This window comes from Caloenas nicobarica, chromosome 5, assembly GCF_036013445.1.
Source record: "Caloenas nicobarica isolate bCalNic1 chromosome 5, bCalNic1.hap1, whole genome shotgun sequence".
Classification (NCBI taxonomy): domain Eukaryota; kingdom Metazoa; phylum Chordata; class Aves; order Columbiformes; family Columbidae; genus Caloenas; species Caloenas nicobarica.
The window spans coordinates 42,168,277-42,187,178 of NC_088249.1; the positions used below are offsets into that span (position 1 = coordinate 42,168,277).

Here is an 18,902-nt window from a genome sequence, read left to right on the forward strand (position 1 = left end):
TCTATTTACATAGAGACACTCTTCTCTCAAGCAGATGCTGCTGGAAACTCGTTCTTCTGCTTTTTGGGAGGGGAAATCTTTTCTCACAGTACTAAATACATGAGAGAGGCTAATGAAGCACCATGTCTAAAAGGTGAATTCCCAAAGCAACAGGAGATCTTAAAGGAGCACCAGAGCTTCCCCCAGGGAACATACAAATAGAGCAGCAGCTGCCTGGGCAAGACCAGATGCAGATGGGTGAACCGAAAGCAAGACAAAAGGGGGAGGAGGGGAGAAGAAAGAAAAAGAAAGAAAAAAAAAAAAGTAAAAGTAGTAAAGATCCTTGGCCTTTCTGATGTAACTAATTAGAAAAGACCATCAGAACTGGTTCAACATGCATTATAAAATGTCTCTCTTGTGCTCCAAGATGCTGAGGAGGCTTACATACGAAACCTTTCCTTCCTTTCCCTGCCCTGAGCAAAACCCCTCAGCTGGCCAGGCTAAGGCCGAGGCACACAGGCCTTGTAACATGGCCTGAAGATCAAGAGATTTGAGCTTCCAGAGAGAAAAGTGTCATGCCTGCAGCCTCCTTCCAGTTCAATCAGACCAGACCCAGCAATCCAGCGGATCTTATCTGGCAAGATATTACCTCAGGACACTTGTGCACAGCTCCTAAAGCACCAGTTTATAATCCAGCATGCTAAAATAAATGGAAGTTGCCAGGCTGTAAACTTTGACATTCAGCAATATTTTACCTCATATTCAGCCATTCAGACGCACCAGGCGAATCACTGGGAGCAGTAATTATTTCAGATATCCTAGTTAAAATTTGTTACTACATAAGAGAGCACAAACTCCATGGACCCTTAAGCTGGGGATGAACACAATATCAGAATCTTAACAGATAAAATCCAACTGAAAAATTTCACGAGTTAAAACAAAACAAACATCAATGAAGTAAATCAATAATTAAATAAAGCACCACACCCTAAACCTCTCATTTATATCTGGGAATCAGCCAGCACCTAGTTAGCTCACAACACAAATTTAACATGCTCCTCGATTGAAATATTGCTGCAGCCAAGCAGCCACATCCTAAACCAGCCAAAGCTTTTGATCAGTCCTAAAGTGCGACCCAATTAAAGCCCATTGAAGACTTCTGCCTCCTAACGAGAGAGGACTAAATATCTTCTGAGTTGGGTGAACTAACTGCTTGGACCACTGCCACTACTTGAGAACCTGGAAATCGGTTTATGTCCAGCACAACTATAACTTGCACACCTGATTAATCTCAATAGCAACACGAGAAGCAGAACTAACAAAGCCAGCTTCAGATGGATTCATCTCTAATAGTCAATTTTGGTGCATCTGTTGCCAAATAGAGGGAGGGGGTTCTTTCATGTCTAACAAAATGCAAACTCACAAGGAATCTCTACCCACAGCCAAATCACTTCTGTTGTGCCTTCCCTTTATTGTGCTGCCCATTTTCATGAAACTTTTCTTCTCTGGGACCAGTTTTTTAGGTGAGAAGATATGCACGCATATTGAAATAACCACTGCTTCCATACAAAGGCAGGTTAAAGACGCCTGCGGATTTTTCTCATGAGAAGAGCCTGTATTAACAATATTATTATGAACTTCTTCTGATACTACTTCCTGGACCAAGTTCCAGGATCTGAAGTGCCTATCTAAATAAAAGACAGAAATTCCTCACAAAGCCCACAAATCATTTCAGCTGACATGTCCCTCAGCCCTGGAAGAAGAATTTGACACTTTTTAAAAGCCTTTTAAACTCAGGCCTACAGAGGAAAAGTTCACCCTACATGCGGGCACACTGCCTTTTGCTGGAATCATGATCTCAGGGCCAAAAACCATGACAGGACAGTGTGGTGTCTTCTGTTCAGTCTTGCGGATGTATTTACTGTGACAAACCAAGAGCCATTTTCCTTCTGTTACTCCACTGTACTTTGGGGAGTGGGGTGCAATAGACAAATCAAGTTGAATCAAGCTTTTGAGGCAATTTGTGGGTATTGCAAGAAGTGATGTTATTCAGCCAATTACAGAGTACTTCCTCTGACCAAAGAACAACCCAAGCCCACCAGTGCTATAAATGCTACCTAAAATGACTAGATATCAGTAAAGATACACCAGAACACAGGGCTACTCATCTAGTTACTTCTATTTGTAGCAGAATTTTTATCTCCAGTAATTACAATCTACCCTAAGAAGTTCCTGGGAGTTATTTTCAATCGGACAGAGACTTTTTTCCCCCCTCTTTCCACTCCTAAGCGGAAGAGTTACGTAGTAATCCATTTTAATGGTTGTGCAGTAAAATGACTTCTTCCAGTCGGGGGGGGGGGGGGAAATTCTGTGGTGGGAAAAAAAGGCCTTAGTGTGCAGTTTGTATCTTGACTAAATTTGCTAAATATTTCTGGTACCATACACTGCCATTCTCAGACACTGTAAGAACATAACATTTATTCCTACAGATCATTTTCTAAGTAAGAACATCTGGTTCATTCGGACCCTCACAGCCAATACGCCTCGATGAGTCAAGATCAGATCTACTGAAGACACAATACACCACTAAGCCATGCACCATGATAGCCTACATCTCACAGGCTGAGCTCAGTCAGCTTTCCCACTTCCTGGTCCTTTATTCCAAGATCGAATGTGGTCCATTAATTCCAGATTCTGATGAGTGTGCCTAGAGGTTCATTCCCCTCCCTCCATTTTTTATTGTACACTATCGAATAATGTGGAATTATGAACAGCAACAGCATTCTGGAAGTTGTTGCCATGTCCCTCCTTACAACTGCACAAACACTTGGCAAACTGAAATACATACAAGATGATTTAGGTACCAAATCATCAGAAGAGGATGAGTGTTTTCTATGAGGGAGATATCATCTGCCTTTCATGCTATAACATACTTTCTTGATTTCTTTGCCAGATATCCTCCCAAAACAAACCCTCTTCTGTGCACGATAAGCAAAGGACAGGAAGCAGCCTTGATTTGACCATGCTTAAGTGATAACACAACTCTCAGGTCCTCCAGAAACACACTGATACTTGCCCAAAATGAGAAAGAAACTTTAAGGCTGCGGTTTCATATCTATCAGTAGCGTGAGCACAGAGTTCCCATCTCTCCTTCCCCTACTCCCAGTCCCATGACCCCCATGAGCTGGCACAGCTTCGCGCAGCCTCGTAAAAAACAGAGAGGGGAAGAGGTCCAGTGGACAGTAAGCGGCAAAAAGATGCACATTTGAAGGATCTTCCAACTCCTCCTCACTCAGCCCAGTTTAATTCCTTCATTTGCTTCACTGCTTGCAGAACCACAGCCTCAGAGCCAAACTGACAGAAGAAGTTGGGGTCATTTCCTGTTTTAGGCTTTACAGACATATTTACTACAGTGGCTCAAGAGTTATTTTCTTCTTACAGTCTGTTTACCAAGTGTTTGTACATTTAGAAGTAGGATACTCATGGTACTGAGCTGAAAATTCTTATGAAAAGGAATAAACACGGCGAATTAGATCATTCTGCACTTGAGTACAGTAAATGTTTAAAAATGCAACATTCTAATCTGGGAAGAAGCCACTGACTTCAGTATGCAGACAAAAACAGCTCTTAAGAAACCAGTCACCATGGTTCAGTTCTTTACCCTTCCAAGAAAAAATTCTGTACGCTCCAAAATCGAGTGGTCAACTATTCTTAGGGGAAAAAAACCAAAACAACTAGCCATTAGCACAGCTGGCCCAACAATCATAGGGAACCTTTATGTCACAGCTTGCATAGGGGACACTCGCAAGTTAAGTTCTGTACAGATGATCTCCAAAGGTTATGGGGAAAAACACTTAAGCTATTGGGTAAATATGGCCACTGAAGCCAATTACATACATATTCACAGAATTCTACCCAGCAATTTAGCTTGCTGCTACAAAGCAGCAAAAAGGAACATTCAATAATTACTATTTAAAGTTGGCCACAACTAAACTATCCCAAGTCAGGAATCCAGGGTTTAACACTTTGATTCCCAAACAAGTCCAAGTTATGCTTGTGTTCTCAAATTTCTTGACCTTTGTGATTACATGGCTAAATATCCATTTGTGATCCATCCTAAGAGCTGCTACTGTCAGGATAGGGGAAAGGGTGGAAAAGTCACAGAGGCAGAGGAGATCTTTGCAAGCTGGGTTCAGACATGATACCCCTCCTTAGACTAATGCTAACCATTTATTGAACATGTTGGCAGATAACAGGAACATGCACTATGTAGGACAAAAACAGCAAACAGATTGTCTTAGAAGAGCATTACATCTGAGAAGAATTTTCACTCTCTCAGTGTCAGACCCCAAACACAACAAATGCATCTATTTAATTGTGATAATGTTGCATGCAGCATATCAGAGGAGAGGAAAAAAAAAATAGAGAAAGGCAGCTCAAACACAAAGATATTTTGGGGACGCAGAGAACAGGACAAGGAATATCAACATATAGACTCAAATGCAAAGCATTTAAGCGGAGCCTCTATTTATTATGTTAATCGGCATTTCATAGTGTTTTTTTCTCTTGTTCAATACATCTGTCAATTTATTACATGTAGAAATTATGAACTCTTCAGAGGAGGCACTGTCCTTATTGTACACACATGCTGCATGTAACACCGTGAAGCTCTGATTTCCATCAGAGTGAATCTTTACACGATCCAATTGATAATTCATGTGTGAGATGCAGCCCATGTAGATCTTCCCCTTCAGCCTGCCACATACTCATTCAAGGAGAACAGGAATGGCTGTTCGGGCAAGCTCATGTTTCCAAACAGCTAGCTCTGTCTTCCTTTGACTAACCAGACATTTAGCATCAGTGCTGTCATTTCTGCATCAGCTCTGGAGGAGGGTGGGATCAGGCCTCCTTTTGTGTCCATGCCCAGGCCAGGCTTGCCAAACCACGACACACCGCTGCATCAGTGGAGACAGGTGGTGAGAGCAAGCAAAAGTCAGATCCAGATTCTGCAAATATGGGTCAAAAAAACCCCTCTTTGCTAGACATCAGTCATTTACAAGGCAAGATTAAGGAAGAAGAGTCAAGGCACTAGCAAGGGGATAAAGCTTTTCACGACTAGATGAACCATGTCTCTGGCAACAACTCAGAATATAAGTCTGTGTGAGCCCAAGTAAAACAAGATAGTAGGTGTTCGCTTCCAGCCTTAATGACTAGAAGTTCTCACCACAAAGGCATCACCAATTAATGCACTGCACCAGCTGCAACATTTATAGGTTGATCTTTCACCACACTTTTACGCTAATTCTGCACTAAGATTGTCATACTAGCACAATACAATAAAGAGGCGTATGCTTACATGAGCCATAAAAACTGAATCTTGGGCTTGAATTCTCACCTTCCCTTGTTTCCAGGGAAAGTCTTTCAAAATTAGCGTTAAGGCAAAGCCAAGCAGCAGCAGGCTAGTGCCAAAAAAACAGCTGGTCTTGCCTCACTCCATCCTTCCATTAGGTCTACACTGATCAGCTCACTGAAAAGCAATTCTCTTCAGCTTACCAACATCACACAGCCTGTGGTGTCACTGGTTTCACCATTTTGTAGGTCATTTCTGTGACAGACCAACAAGCTGAACCCATTTATCCAGCAGACATGCAGGCAGACCTACCAAAGGGAAAAGGGGGCAAGACCTCTCTTGTGGGGCAACCCACAGTTATACTAGATGAGGCATAACATGAAACTGCACCCTGTGGTCAAGGAAGCCACGCAGCCAGAGGCTGAGCCACACACGTTGTGGGCAGAGCAATCCTCAGCAGTGACAACATCCAAGCACCTCCAACAAAAAAACATTCTGAAAGCAAAAGGCAGCAGGAACAAAAACTCCTTTCATTCTGATATTCCAAAATATGGGCTTTATGTTACTCTAAAAATGGTATTTTGAAGATAATGTTTCCCACTAAATCCTACTGCAAATCAGTAACGGGCCCTTATAAAGTCATTCGCAGTTAGTTTCCTAATGTCACCTGAAAAAAGCCACAGACTGTGTTCTAGGCAAGCCAATCAATCAAAGTGGTATGTTTAATTTACAAAGTTTAAACAGGGGGAGAGGACTAAGTTGATAGAGATGAAGGAATAGAGGACAGGAAAAAAGGCAATTTGTCATTTCTTCTAGTGCTCTTGGAAGAGACATGGATCTGCAGGAAGGCAAGTGGGTGATAATTAGGGACAGTCGGAACATTGTTTATTTCCTACTAGCAAAGGCAGTAGTTCAAGCCTCCAAGGATAAATCAAATTTCTTAACCAGATGGAAGACATTTCATTTTCAAACATCAACCATACAACAATGGACCACAGAAAGGAAGGAGACAATTCACAACAGCAACAAGAAAACAAAATTACTAGAGATTTTAGAGATGAGTTCTCATCAAGATCTGCACTTACAAAAAGCCTCATGTTGCATCAGAACTTGCACCACATCCCACCACACTCAATTCAAAGACACTTTTTCTGGCAAAATAAGCTCTGCAAGTGTTACCCACATGTACGAGCCAGCACACTTCAGCTTCTCCCAAGAGTGGATTCGACATATGAAGTGCCTGCCTCCACAGATGTTGCAACAGAGAAGGCTACTTGGCATGGAGTCCAACAATAGAAATGAAAATATTCAAAGGAATAATGTTTTATTTCTAGTAAGATAAGTGTTTTCTTGCTCTCTCTGATCATCTTTTCTATTTTATTCACAGGATTAGAATATTCCCTTCTCAGTCTCTCCTTTTACTTCCCTTTCCCACAAGCTTACTGTTTGATTTATGGTGTTCTCCCTGTATCCAATTCAAAGTTGCACACGCCAGTTCAGTATTTCATAAGAATCCGACTTGATTTTGCACATCTCCTTCGGTACTATCTGCCAGCATAATAACTGTGTACAATAACTTGTGGCAGCCTAGTTGGCTAGTAGGTTTGGACTTTTTTTTTTTGGTTACAGAAACTTGTGTTCTTGTTTAGATTCAGACTAGTTTCTCAAACAGATGGATTTTGGATTAAGCTATTTGCTTCATTAGCCTCAAAAGGAGTGCCAAATCCCAGAAACAATGTTTTTGTAGGAATGGACAGCGTTTTCATTTGGTTTCAGTCTATGGTTCTCTAGCACTTTTAGGCTGAGACAGTTTTTGCTGCTTTGGCTGAGATAGCACCAAACCCAAGTCTTTTTATGCAAAGATCAGCAATGGAAATCCTTCCAGTTCTACTCTTTAGCCATCACTGTGTAGACTTCATAGATTTAGTTCTATCGTGTCTTTGCACATCTGAAAATAAAAAAGTTAACTTCCCTTCTGTTACAATGCAAGAACATCATTCTTGTGGGAGTCAAATGTTTAATTTGCCACAAATAGTAGAGTAGGAAAATCTCAGCATTGTGTTCAGTTCTCATGGTTTGGGTAGTTGAAATGTGTCTTCTTTGTTAGGGCCACCACACAGGCAGCACAGCCACACTGGCACAGAACCTCAGGTGTGCAGGGGCTCCTGAGGCTGGCTACAGCAGGGCTGCAGAGGGACCTTTCTGCATGCCCACCTCAGCCCAGCCCCATCCTGCAACAGGATAATCCTCTGCTTATGGAGTTACTGTCATTTCCCTCCTACGAGCCACTCCCCTTCTGCTTGTCTCTAAAGGGCACAGAGCCACACAGCACATACCTTAAAGACTTGGGTATGCAGCCCACAGCGTCGGAAGAGCTGGCTCCCTAGGCATATCTGGTCTTCTGTGGCATAACTCTGGTGGCCCTCTTTCCTCGCAACGCTTTAATAGGCAGTTTTAACATTGCCACCACATTTATTTTGAGATCTTGACATACAGGATGCAGAGCATGTTGTTATGACATCCCTCAAGAAAAAGCCCAAAACAAACCCAGATATCACTCCGTGCCTTTCCCAGATTAACCTGCAGGACCAATGCACTGCAGTATACAAGCTGACAAATACAAGTGTTTTGGCAGCTGTCCCAGTCACTTAAGCAGAAGCCTGAGCTCAGGCTGTTTCACCTGAGCAGGTAAGTCAAGATGTACATACCAAAGACGTCATCTCTGCCTCACTCCCTTCCTTGCTCGAAGGCTTCTGTCTAAGTACTGTTTATTTTTATCCTACAACTGATGTATTGTACATAGGTTTAATTTGCCCTGTATCTCCTATTAGTTTTATACTGTAACCATGTTAGATTTGGGCTTGTGTGCCCGATTAAGTTAAACAGGGAGTTTTGACAAGTACTTGAAGTAGACAAGTGCCTGCCACCCCCTCTTCCCTGCCAGTCTGTTCCAAAGAATCTGCAGCACAAAAACTGCTTATGGGTCATTTCTCAGAAAGTAATCATCTGAGCTTCTGTTCTTCCTCCAGCATAAGTATTACCGTCATCTAGAGTTTGCTTCCCCAGCACAACTAACCTACAAAAAGTTGCTAAAGAGTATCATAAGAATTATCACTTTTTGGTTTTTTCAGACATTCCTTTCCAGCTTCAATGTCTGCTTCCAGACTTCTGAAGGCTTGTGGGGAAAGAACTAACCATAACAAGCAAGAAAGGAAGTATGAAAAAGGCATTTTTAAGGGATAGTTGACTGGAAAACTTAACCTAACGAATTAGCTTATGTTGTTCTAGTCTAGAATTAGCACTAAGAGCAGCAGAAGACTACATAGCTGGCAGGTCACAAACAAGAGAACCCTCAGAGAAACAATGGGCTTCTCTTGTGAGTCAATGAGCCACTTCAAGCCAAATAAGTTTACAGTGGAAGGTTGCAGAAGGCAAGGATCAACAAGGTTGTTCTTCCCTGCTTGAGTACTGGTAGCATAGAAATTACTCCATGTAACTCGTAAAGATGCAAAGATCACAAATCTGCCCTTCCAGGGGAGTTGAGGCACAGGCAAGAGATCAGCCTGCTCCACAGATAAAAGAACCCTGGCTCTGGAAGAAAAAAAACAAAACAAACAAACGAACCAACCACAAATAAACAACACCACCCAAAAGGCCTAAAGGCCTTCTGTTGTTTAAGGTAATGCTGATTGCAGGTCTGAATTCTTCCTTACACTCAAAAACGCAGTGAACAAAGGCCTACAGATGGTGTTGATTCATGAGCAGTGACAGCTCAAACTGGAACAACACATGAGGTTACCACCCTTGTGGTGGAGACATCTTAACTGCTCAGGAAATCAGTTCTTCATGAGTCAACACCCTCTTGGGGTGGTTGGTCGGTCACTGGTACAGGAAAGAAGTCAGATCCAAGAGTAGCCTTCCCTAAGGCCTAGCAAAGATAGAAAAGCGCCATAACCGCACCAACCAGCCCAGTTCAGTCCTTCCCTGTTTCCAAGTCAATGCCCAAGAAAAATCCTTTCACCACTTGAACTCTGCATGGACACAGCTCTCATTCAATCTGTTCTTCCCTTGTATTAAACTTAGGTCTGTTTGCAGGGCAATGACTAGTGCCCTCGTCAGAAGACTCCACCCAGTCTCACACCCACTCCCATATCATGCTTTTTAAGTTTTAGACACTGAATACTTGAGATCCATGACAAAAATGCAAATAGTCCACTAGCATTCCTGTTTGACAATGACTATACTCTTCTGCTTCTTGGCTATTAAAACCTCCAGAATGGCAGCCTCAAATCCATCCTCCTTTCCCATGCCACAAACTCACCAGTTTTTTCCTCACAGCCAGACCCATTGTATTTTTCCTCATGCTAACAGGTGCTATGCTGATCAAGGCCATTTTCAAAAGGCAGGACAAATCAGGGGCATGTCCTCCAGCCGTAAGAAACTGTATTCAAGGTTTTCAAGAGTAACAGGCTTCAAAAATCACGGTGAGAGGAACACAATATCAAAAACCTCATTTCCTAAATTTGTCAAGCCTGAAGAAGATGCAAACTCTGAGTCTCAAAGAAAGGACAGCAGTAAAGCTGGTTTCCTCTTAAAAAAATGCAATTTTAATTCAGAGAATTATCCCACCTCCTGGCTTATCCTCAGGAGCTTGGAACAGAAGCAGGAAATGACAGTCCTGAGACTTCTTTTTTTTCCTGCCCTCAGAGATGCAAAGAAAGGATTTGACTATTCAGCAGCTATGGAAATTCAGAACTAAAATTGGGTGGGAGTACAAAGAAAAAAAAAAATGAAGGTGTGTCTTTATTCTAACCCTAGATCCCACGAGACACGGTTCTGCTGCAGTGAATGGCTGCACCTTAGGCAAGAACATCTCCCAGGCACTACCAGCTGTCACCAAGTCAAATGAACTGACGGAGCTAGAGATTCAGGCTAAAGGAGCAGAGTGTGTATTTCTCTCTAACCCTCTTGCATAGTCACACAATGCTTCTTATGAGCCTTTCAGAGAAGGACGCTGAGAATATCACGTTTATGTTTTAACTGTTCACACTAGTGACTCACTCCTTCAGACAGCAATTCTTAATAGAGATGAGGACAAAAAGAAGTCTCCTTTTCCAGAAAGGGTGTTATTTTCTGCCACCAGCCTTGTTGTTTCTGTACCCAGACTCCTTTCCAAACCCAGAGTAATTTCCTATTCTCACTTTATGCCTTTTTCCAGGCAATAATCTCCAACCTCCTAGCTTCTCTCTTCAACTCTGCCCTCTCATTTCACACACTTTTCCAGACAGGACTGTCCTCCAAAATATCTTCCTGGACATCCCACTCAAAAATCCTTCTGGCTGCATGTGTTCCCAAGCCTGACACGTCCCACATTCCACTACTGCAGATAGCTCCATCACCACACTATCTCATGGGCTCACCATCTCAGCACTATGCCAATATCACTCTCTCTTTCCACCTCTGCTCCCACTGCTAAGCTCTGATATTTCATAAAATCACCCCACTAGATCAGGAACTCTGTTGAGGATCCCTAACAAGTTCTCACATCCTCCTTTAAAGTATTAGTAAAGTAAATCTTTCCCTGCCTCAGCAGTTAAATTCTGCTCAACGCTCATCTTCACTTCCAAAGCTTCCATCTTTTCTACTACCTAATTAACAACTCTTTCTGCCATCAGATCCCATGTAATTACTCCACTTGGATCTCCTTAGATGGCTCTTCTGTTCCTTTGCCAGCTTGAGTCCTTGGCTCTCATTTCCAAAATGCCTATCTTTGCTACTGTTAATATCTGTACTCCTATATCCCCTTCCCACCTCCTCACAGTTTACACTACTCTCGTATCTGCTTCCTCATCCTTATTTCTGCAGTTACCAGCTTACAGTAGCCTTTGATGCCAACTCCTACCCAAAAAACCCTCTCTATCTTTGTTCTAAGAAGTGACTGGAGTGAAAAACTTTCAGAAGCTTTTCCCATTGAACTAAGGCTAAAGGAAATTTAATTAGAAAGCTACGCTATTTTAATATTGGACTTTATCTATCCCACTAGAATTATCACATCCCTGATCCTTATCAGATGTCAGATATCTAATTTAGACTGTAAACCCTTTGGGGCAAACGTAGCCTCTTCCTCCATGTTATACAGCGCCGCAGCACTTAGACCGATCCTTGAGGTAAGCAAAATACCTCAGAAATTCAAAGAACTTGATTTTGCCAAGAGCAGCACCACTCCATACACTGAGACTTGGGAATGACCAGAGAGTTAGAAGTACTCACTCTTTGAAACTTCAAAAGGCAAGAATAGGGTTCTCCCCAAACAGAAATAATGTCTGACCACATCTGAGATGAGAGGAGCTGGGTACAGACTGCACTGAAAAAGTTTCTCCATGGTATCTCTAGCCCCTTCCTGCCTCAAGTCTCCAAAGCCATCACTTATCCCCTTCAAAACAGCAGGAGAGTAACTTCTTTTTTCCTTCTCTCTCCAGAAAGAACACAGCAGAAATAAACCTCGAATGATAAATTATGCACCACCTTTGTGTGGCTGCCTCTTGGCCAGACGGGAAATTTTTCTCCCAAAGCCTTTTGTTTCCAGCTTTGATCCCAGTGTTGGATCCGCTCTGTTCAGCACTCCCTCAGCACGGAGGTGAAGGGAGAGCTGACACAGGCCAAGTTCAGGCTTACTGCAAGTCACAGTCAGATCTTCCATTAGCCTTCTCCCCTCCCCCTTCCCAACTGGAACTCTCCTTGAGTTTGAAAAGATCCTATTAAACATTTTCCAGAGGGCCCTACAGAGGATACATTATTTTGATGGATGCTGGGACCAAAGGAGGAGGATTTCTAAGTACAGCAAAATAATGGAGTTTGTTCTAATGGGTTTAAGAGATGCCCGAGGGCACCAAGTAAGTTCCTTTTCTGCAAATCAAAAACACAGAAGACCAGAAAATGGAGCCGAACAAGTAAACGCCAGGAAGCAGGGAAATCGGGCTCTATTTAACTGCTGCTCTTGGTTACAGCCAACTTCAGGCTGCTTGGAAAAACAGCACACACACACATCACTGGCACAAACTTAACAGGAGAAAACAAAGAGACAACAGGGGTCAAACTGGGGGTGGCAAGCAGGAGAAGGACGCAAGGCTGGGTCCCCACCCCCTACCAGAGAGTCGGATCAATTATCCTTGAATACTAACAAGATTTCTGATTAAAGAACTGCTGCTATGCAATAGGAACAGAAAGCTCCAGCAGCCGGGAGGGGCTGTCAGGCAGCAACAAAGAGACACAGAAGCCTCTGCCCTGCTGGGGCATAGGGAGGAAGTCACCACGCTGGTAGCCAGCAGAGGGGTCTCCCCTGATTAGAGTCACCATGACCTCTCACTGCTGGTAAATTTAACTCCAGGAGTAAAACTTCACCTTGACGCTACAGAATATGGCGTGTGTTTTCAGGTAGACACGTTCCCTGTTGGAAGCTTTGCTGGACAACATTTCTTTAAACAACCTCATCACTACAGTACAGGGAGGTGAAATTTTTTCTTACCTTAACCCACTCAGGGGAAATATCTGGTTCTTCTTAGTTCTGAGTATTCCAGCATCAGAAAGTTGCTATTAGCATACAACAGCTTGAGAAACAAGACCATACACCATCTTCTGTCATACGATTTTTGACAGAACTACAATTAGCAGTACAAACGTTTAATATGCATCTACAATACAGTCCGTTAATCTTAATGGTTTGTGACTTGATGACTGATGGCTCAACACAGAAAAAGCTACTGACCTAAGAAGAACCTCATGAAAAACAGAAGGTTCTGTTATTACCTTTCACAACCCAAAGTTGTGCTAACATTAAGCAACCTGTATCTCATTCCATCAGAATCAGGAACCCAACCGTTCAATCCAGTTTTTTTCTTTTTCTTCTATTTCAAACAGCAAACACAATTCCTTGATATGAGAATTTTCAATTACCCACAATTCAGCAAGGCAGAAGTCCACAAACATCAGCTCCATTTGATGTAAACAAAGTCTTACGCTCTTGCATAGCAAGTCTCCTTTCATCTAGGCTCAGAGCAGCCAAGGAGTTCTGCCCCTCACAGAAACACTGACTGCAGCTCAAGAGTCTCTCAGCCTGTAATACACAGGCTGAAATACTTCAGCATTTAATAAGCAGTTCTGCATAACCGTGGCCTGGAAAGCTGAAAAACCTGAACATGAACTCACCCACAACAGAATGGCAGCCAAATACTCCCAAGGTAACAGTCCCAGAGCAACCAGATACACAGGATGAATAAGCCACAAGCCTACAGAATCACAAGCCCCTGTATCCTTAGAGTTAGTATCTTTAGTACAAAGAAATGGAAATCTACAGTGAAGACAATATAGACAGAAGAGATTCAAGAAGCATTATAATGTCCAGTCTTCACACAGTATAGACAACAAAATCCCATAAATGAGTAATGCCTAATGTAACAGCCATGGCAAAGGACCACAGGCACTACAGACGCAAAAAGCAAGAGCCTAACCATCAAGCACATTAGATTATGGATGACAATTACAATTAGTGTTCTCTGCCATGATTAGTGTGAAACACAGCCACAAAATACAGTATGCCAATTAATGGAGTGGGTTTGCTGCATGCCGGAGCTCCAGCTCTGGATGTTGTATCAGGTAAAACCAGACATCTTAAAAGATGGTCAGTTTGAGTGCGTGTGCATATATATCGCCTCACCATGTAAAACCCCTTGAGATAACATCACGAATAGCTAAGATGGAAATAACAGAGGACTGGAACATTTCTTTTAACAAAACTTTACTTTCTTATTCACCCTTTCCCATGGAGAGTCGGTAAAATTTTTGCAGTTTTATAAAACTTTTGATCATCAACAAGAGAAATAGAAGTATTATTAAAAAAGAAATATTCACAAAGGTCACAAGCAGCAGAGGAATTCAACAAAGGTGTATGATGTGCGCTTACTTTTTAAACCTATTTTTAAAACCTTGACTGGTTTTCAAGATAGCATCTCTTTATCAGCTCTTACGAGTGTTATGAAGCATAGATTCTATTGTGTTCAATGGTAAGTTGCATTCTAGGGCAAATGGAGTTGGCCTTGGGCAAGACAATTTCTACTTCACTTCCCACATTTACAAAACAAGGATAATATTTGCCTATTTCACAAGAGCACAAGAAGATTCAAGAGGACTATCAGACTACAGATCATTCTCACAGAATGAATGTTTTAATTATTTTTTAATGTTAGTTTCACCAGTCTGGAGAATTACAGGTTTTTAGGAGTAAAAACAAGATACAAATCACTTCAATTTCTTTTTCTAGTTAACATACAGCAAGTATTGCCTTCTAGTTTGAAATACAAACAATTGGATAATGTTTATACCCAACCACACTATCTTCTGCAACTTCAATGAACCAAATGTAGAGAAACAGCTCCAAGTTTTCTGAAATCCCATTTTCTGGCCCACATAAACAGAATATCCCTCTTCAAGGTTCAAAAGACTCTCTGGAAATGCAAGCACTTTACATAACTAAGCACCTATTAATTCGATTGCTGCATCATACACCCACACTCCCAGAATGCAAGAAGGGTTTCTCTACTGCAGAAACCAGTGCTAAAGCACACAAATTAAAGCTTATCTACACTAAATAAAAAGAGTAACGTTAACTTCATACTGGAAGATTTATGCTTTTCGACTAATGCTACCAGATTTTAGTAGACATAATTGTTTTTTATTAAAAAAAAACAACAACACTTGTCAGCTCCTGCTGCATCTCTCAGTTTTAGAAAATCAGGGACATTACTCAGTGCTGTCACCACTTTGACAAAAAGAAACAGTCAAGATAATTCAAGGTGATCACCAGATCTGTGAATATCATCCAACCTCATCAACAGTAAACCCAGACACACTCAGCACACTCAGGAAGCAGAACGTTACCAGCTCCAAGCTGACAAGAGGAAAATGGGCATCTTGCACTTGACTGAGAGCTGTAGAACCAATAGCAATGCCAAGCCCACTTGAGGAGACCCACTGCAAACCCTACATCTGTACAGGTATCACATTCAGGTTTGTGGCTCTAAAATGTAGCCGAGATGTTTGAAGAGTGAAGCTCTGATATTAGCCATGTATTTTTCTGGCAGAGCTCCAGGAGTCAGAACAGCAAGCACATCACCCAGACAGGTTCTGTGACATTCTGTATTTACACTGACACAGACCATCATAATATCAGGTCCTTCTTCATCACCATGCACCAGCAGTGCACACCATTAGCTTTAAATTCTATATACCTGTTTTTACCTCCAACACACTTTTCCAAGACCTCAAGATACTTGCAGACCTCCTGTTTTAAGTGCCATTACCCACCAAAAGAAAGTAAAAGGTCAATCTCGTGGACTTGTTTGCTCTACCTGCTCCTGTACTGAGGTACAGTGGTAAATGACCAAGAGCTTCTAACAATTTACCTGTTTGGCACTGTGAGTTCTGTGGCTGTGGATGTTTTACGACAGCTGAGCTGTACACCACCCCCACAGGTACTTCTAAGGGATAACAATTAAAAGTTTCTAACTAAGAGAAGGAATACCAACTCATTACAAACTTTGGCATCGTCTCTGCCACATCCATCCTGATACCTCCTCATACTTTCCCTTGCTTCAAATAAGAAAAACATTGCTCAGAAATTGTGTTCTTATTGCAAAGTGTATCTCCCCATGAAGGAAAGACAGGATGCTCACTTCTGGAAGCAGCTGGCACTTCCAATCATGAACTCACTTTTCATTTGACAAAAGGATACAGGAAAGTGCGCTGATGAGAGAACTACTTGAAAGAGAAACAAACTGCCATAAAAAGTGTCCTGGAGACATCAAGGCACAACCGAGTAAACCTGCACTTTACAATCAGACATCCCCCACATGGCTGTTAACAGCCCAGACACATTAACTAGGAGCACCTGGGTAACAGCCAAAATAAAACACATCTAGATCCGCACCTACACTAAGATCTCTGCTTTAGATCCTTCCCACTCCTAGACTGCAGCTAAGTATTCATGTAGCACTTGGGAACTGAAGAGTACTTCTGGTTTCTAAAAAGCAGATTTTTCTGATACACAGAACTGCAGCCCTCTACTCAGCCTTTCCAAGCTGGTTTAGCACCTTCCTCAAAGCTGCCTGCAATTAGGTTTCTTGTTAGAAGAGAAATAATATTACTTGAAACCCAAACCCCATGTGATTGTGCCCCAGAGGCAATACTTGTAGAATGATGGAGGTCAGCAGCACTACTGCAAATGCTTCCTGTAATTTCAGAATAGCATAGAAGAAAACGGATGGGTGAAATTATACAGCAGCTGCCAAAGGAGTGAAGGGAGAAAAACGAGGTACGTATCTCCTCTCCCCTCCCCTCCCCTCCCCCAAAAGCCTTCCAACTCTTGATAAACAATTCCGCAAAGCGTTTAGATGTTTTCTACTCCACCGCGCGCACTTGTAAAAGAAAGCACTACCGCACAAGAAGAAACAGCGATTGCTTTTCAGTTGACAGAGCAACCACAAAGCTAAGTTTTCACCGGCGAGACTTCATGGCACTGTTTCCCAGCTCGCTAGGACCGCAGCCAGCCCGTCCCCCCGCCACTATTTCTGGTACCGCTCCTGCCCGGACCCCCCTCTGCCGGGGCGCTGCGGGAGGACTCCCAGTCCCGCCGAGACAAGTAGCCCGGGGCGCCGCCGCGGAGCCGGGCTGTACCTTTAAGGGGCCCGTGGCGGCGGGTGCGCGGCTGCATTCCTGCTCCGGAGCGGCGGCTGTCCCGACACGCCGGGCACGGCAGCCTCCGAGGCAACCTGCGCGCCCGCCCCGGCCCGGCGCTCGCACCGCGGGAACAAAGCCCGCGCCCGCCGCCGCCAAACTTCCGCGGGGGCAGCGGCCGCGTGGGCGGTGGGGACCCTCTGCTGCCGCCCGGCCAGGGCAGCGCCGTCCGGGGACCCGCGCCCCGACCTGCCGGGGAACGCTGGCGGCTCCGGCCCGCCGAGGCGCGGGGAAGGCGAGAACCCCGCGTCCGGGCGCGGGACGGGGCACGGACAAAGCGCGGCGGCGCGGCAGGGTAAGGCAGGGCTCCCCGCCCGGCGGGCGCGGGCAGGTAAGCGGTGCGGCGGGGCAGGGCTGCCCGCCCGGGAAAGGCTCCCCGCCGCCGAGCCCCGGGACGGCGGCCGGGCCCCCCGTGCCGCGCGGGGCAGAGGGCGCCGCGGCAGCCGCTTACCTCTGGCGCGGAGCAGCGCTCCCAGCAGCAGCAGCAGGAGCTGCGGAGGCGCGGGCAAGAGGCAGCCCCCGCCACGCCGCCTCATGGTAGCAGCGCCCCGGGCCGCCCGCAGCGACGTCTCGGGCTCCTCCTGAGCGCAGCACCCCAGCTCGGCCGCCGCTCGCTCCGTCGGCAGCCGCGGCAGCACCGGGGCTGGGGGCTCGCTCCCCGCTCCGCCCGGCCCCAGCCCAGGCCCGGCCCCGGAGGAGGAGCCCCGCCGGGGCAGCCCCCGCCCCGCTCCCCCCAGCGCCGAGGCACTTCGCAAACTTTCGGCGCGGCAGAGGCGGTCTTGGGGCCGCGGCTCCGCAGTGAGACCCCCCACCCCCTTTCATCATCCCCTGGGGCCCCCGCCCGGCACCGCGGCGAGAGCCCAGGGCTCACCCCGCGCCCCCGGCCCCGCTCCGTCCTTGCCGCGGGTGAGGCTCACTCGCTGCGGGAGGGGAAGCCCTTCCTAAAGCGGCCCCGGTGCTCGGGGCTCTCCCTGTAAATGCCGGCCGTCACTGTCCCAACTCCCGCAGCGCCGCCGAGGAGCATCGCCCCGGGCTCTCGGCTGCCCGCCCCAGCGCTGCCCGGTACCCTCCGCGGGCTGAGCGGTTCCCCTGTGCGTTGCCACCGCTTCCCGGCTTGTGCTGACCGTCTGTACCCAAGACAAGCGGCAAAGCCTTTCTCTCTCTCCCAACACCGTTTGCCAGACGCCCTTCACAAACCGAAAGCCTCTAAGCACCTCATTTCCGAGCCCTTTGCCCAGCGTACGTGTTGGTATCTAAGAGAAACGTCTGATTTTTCCCTCCGTTCATTGAAAGTTTTCTGCTATTTGGGGTTTTCCTTACAGACGCGGCGTCCGGAGACAGCCGATTATGTGTGAATCTCGGATACCCTAAAAGAAAAGCTAGGATCGTTGCCTGTAGGAGCAGAAATCAACACTTGGACAATTGTCTTATGTGCCTTCTGGTCTCTGCTGCATTTAAAAGCAGACAGGCTTTCACTGGACACCATCATTAAAGCCAGTTTTATCATCCTCTGTGGCATTATTTGACATTTTAACACACAGGGTTGGCAACGCTAGAAACTTGTTAAATAATTAATCTCAGTTGATTTCAAAGTATTAACTTGAATGGAAAGCTGATTCAGATAGTCCAAACCCCGGACCATAGGGGGAAGATGGGGATTCTGTCAAATTGACACCAAAGAGCTGGTGATAGGAATGGTCTTATTTAAAGCCTTCGCAGAGGTGAATCCAGAGGAAGCTGCAATTAATCTCCCCTTTAAAGAATCACCAGAGCAAGTAAACAGCAC

The 18,902-nt window shown here is 44.8% G+C and overlaps 1 protein-coding gene across 3 annotated transcripts in view; it reads right to left on the reverse strand.

The window, feature by feature from the left end:
* Positions 1–17,789, reverse strand: part of LRP4 (LDL receptor related protein 4) — an 83,987-nt gene extending 66,198 nt beyond the window's left edge. For all 3 annotated transcript variants that reach the window (XM_065636336.1, XM_065636335.1, XM_065636337.1), the window contains exon 1: positions 17,568–17,789. In XM_065636336.1, coding sequence (XP_065492408.1) covers positions 17,568–17,652 — 85 coding nt within the window. In that variant the 5' untranslated portion in view covers positions 17,653–17,789. The remainder of the gene's footprint in view (positions 1–17,567) is intronic.
* Between the last annotated feature and the right edge of the window lie 1,113 nt (positions 17,790–18,902).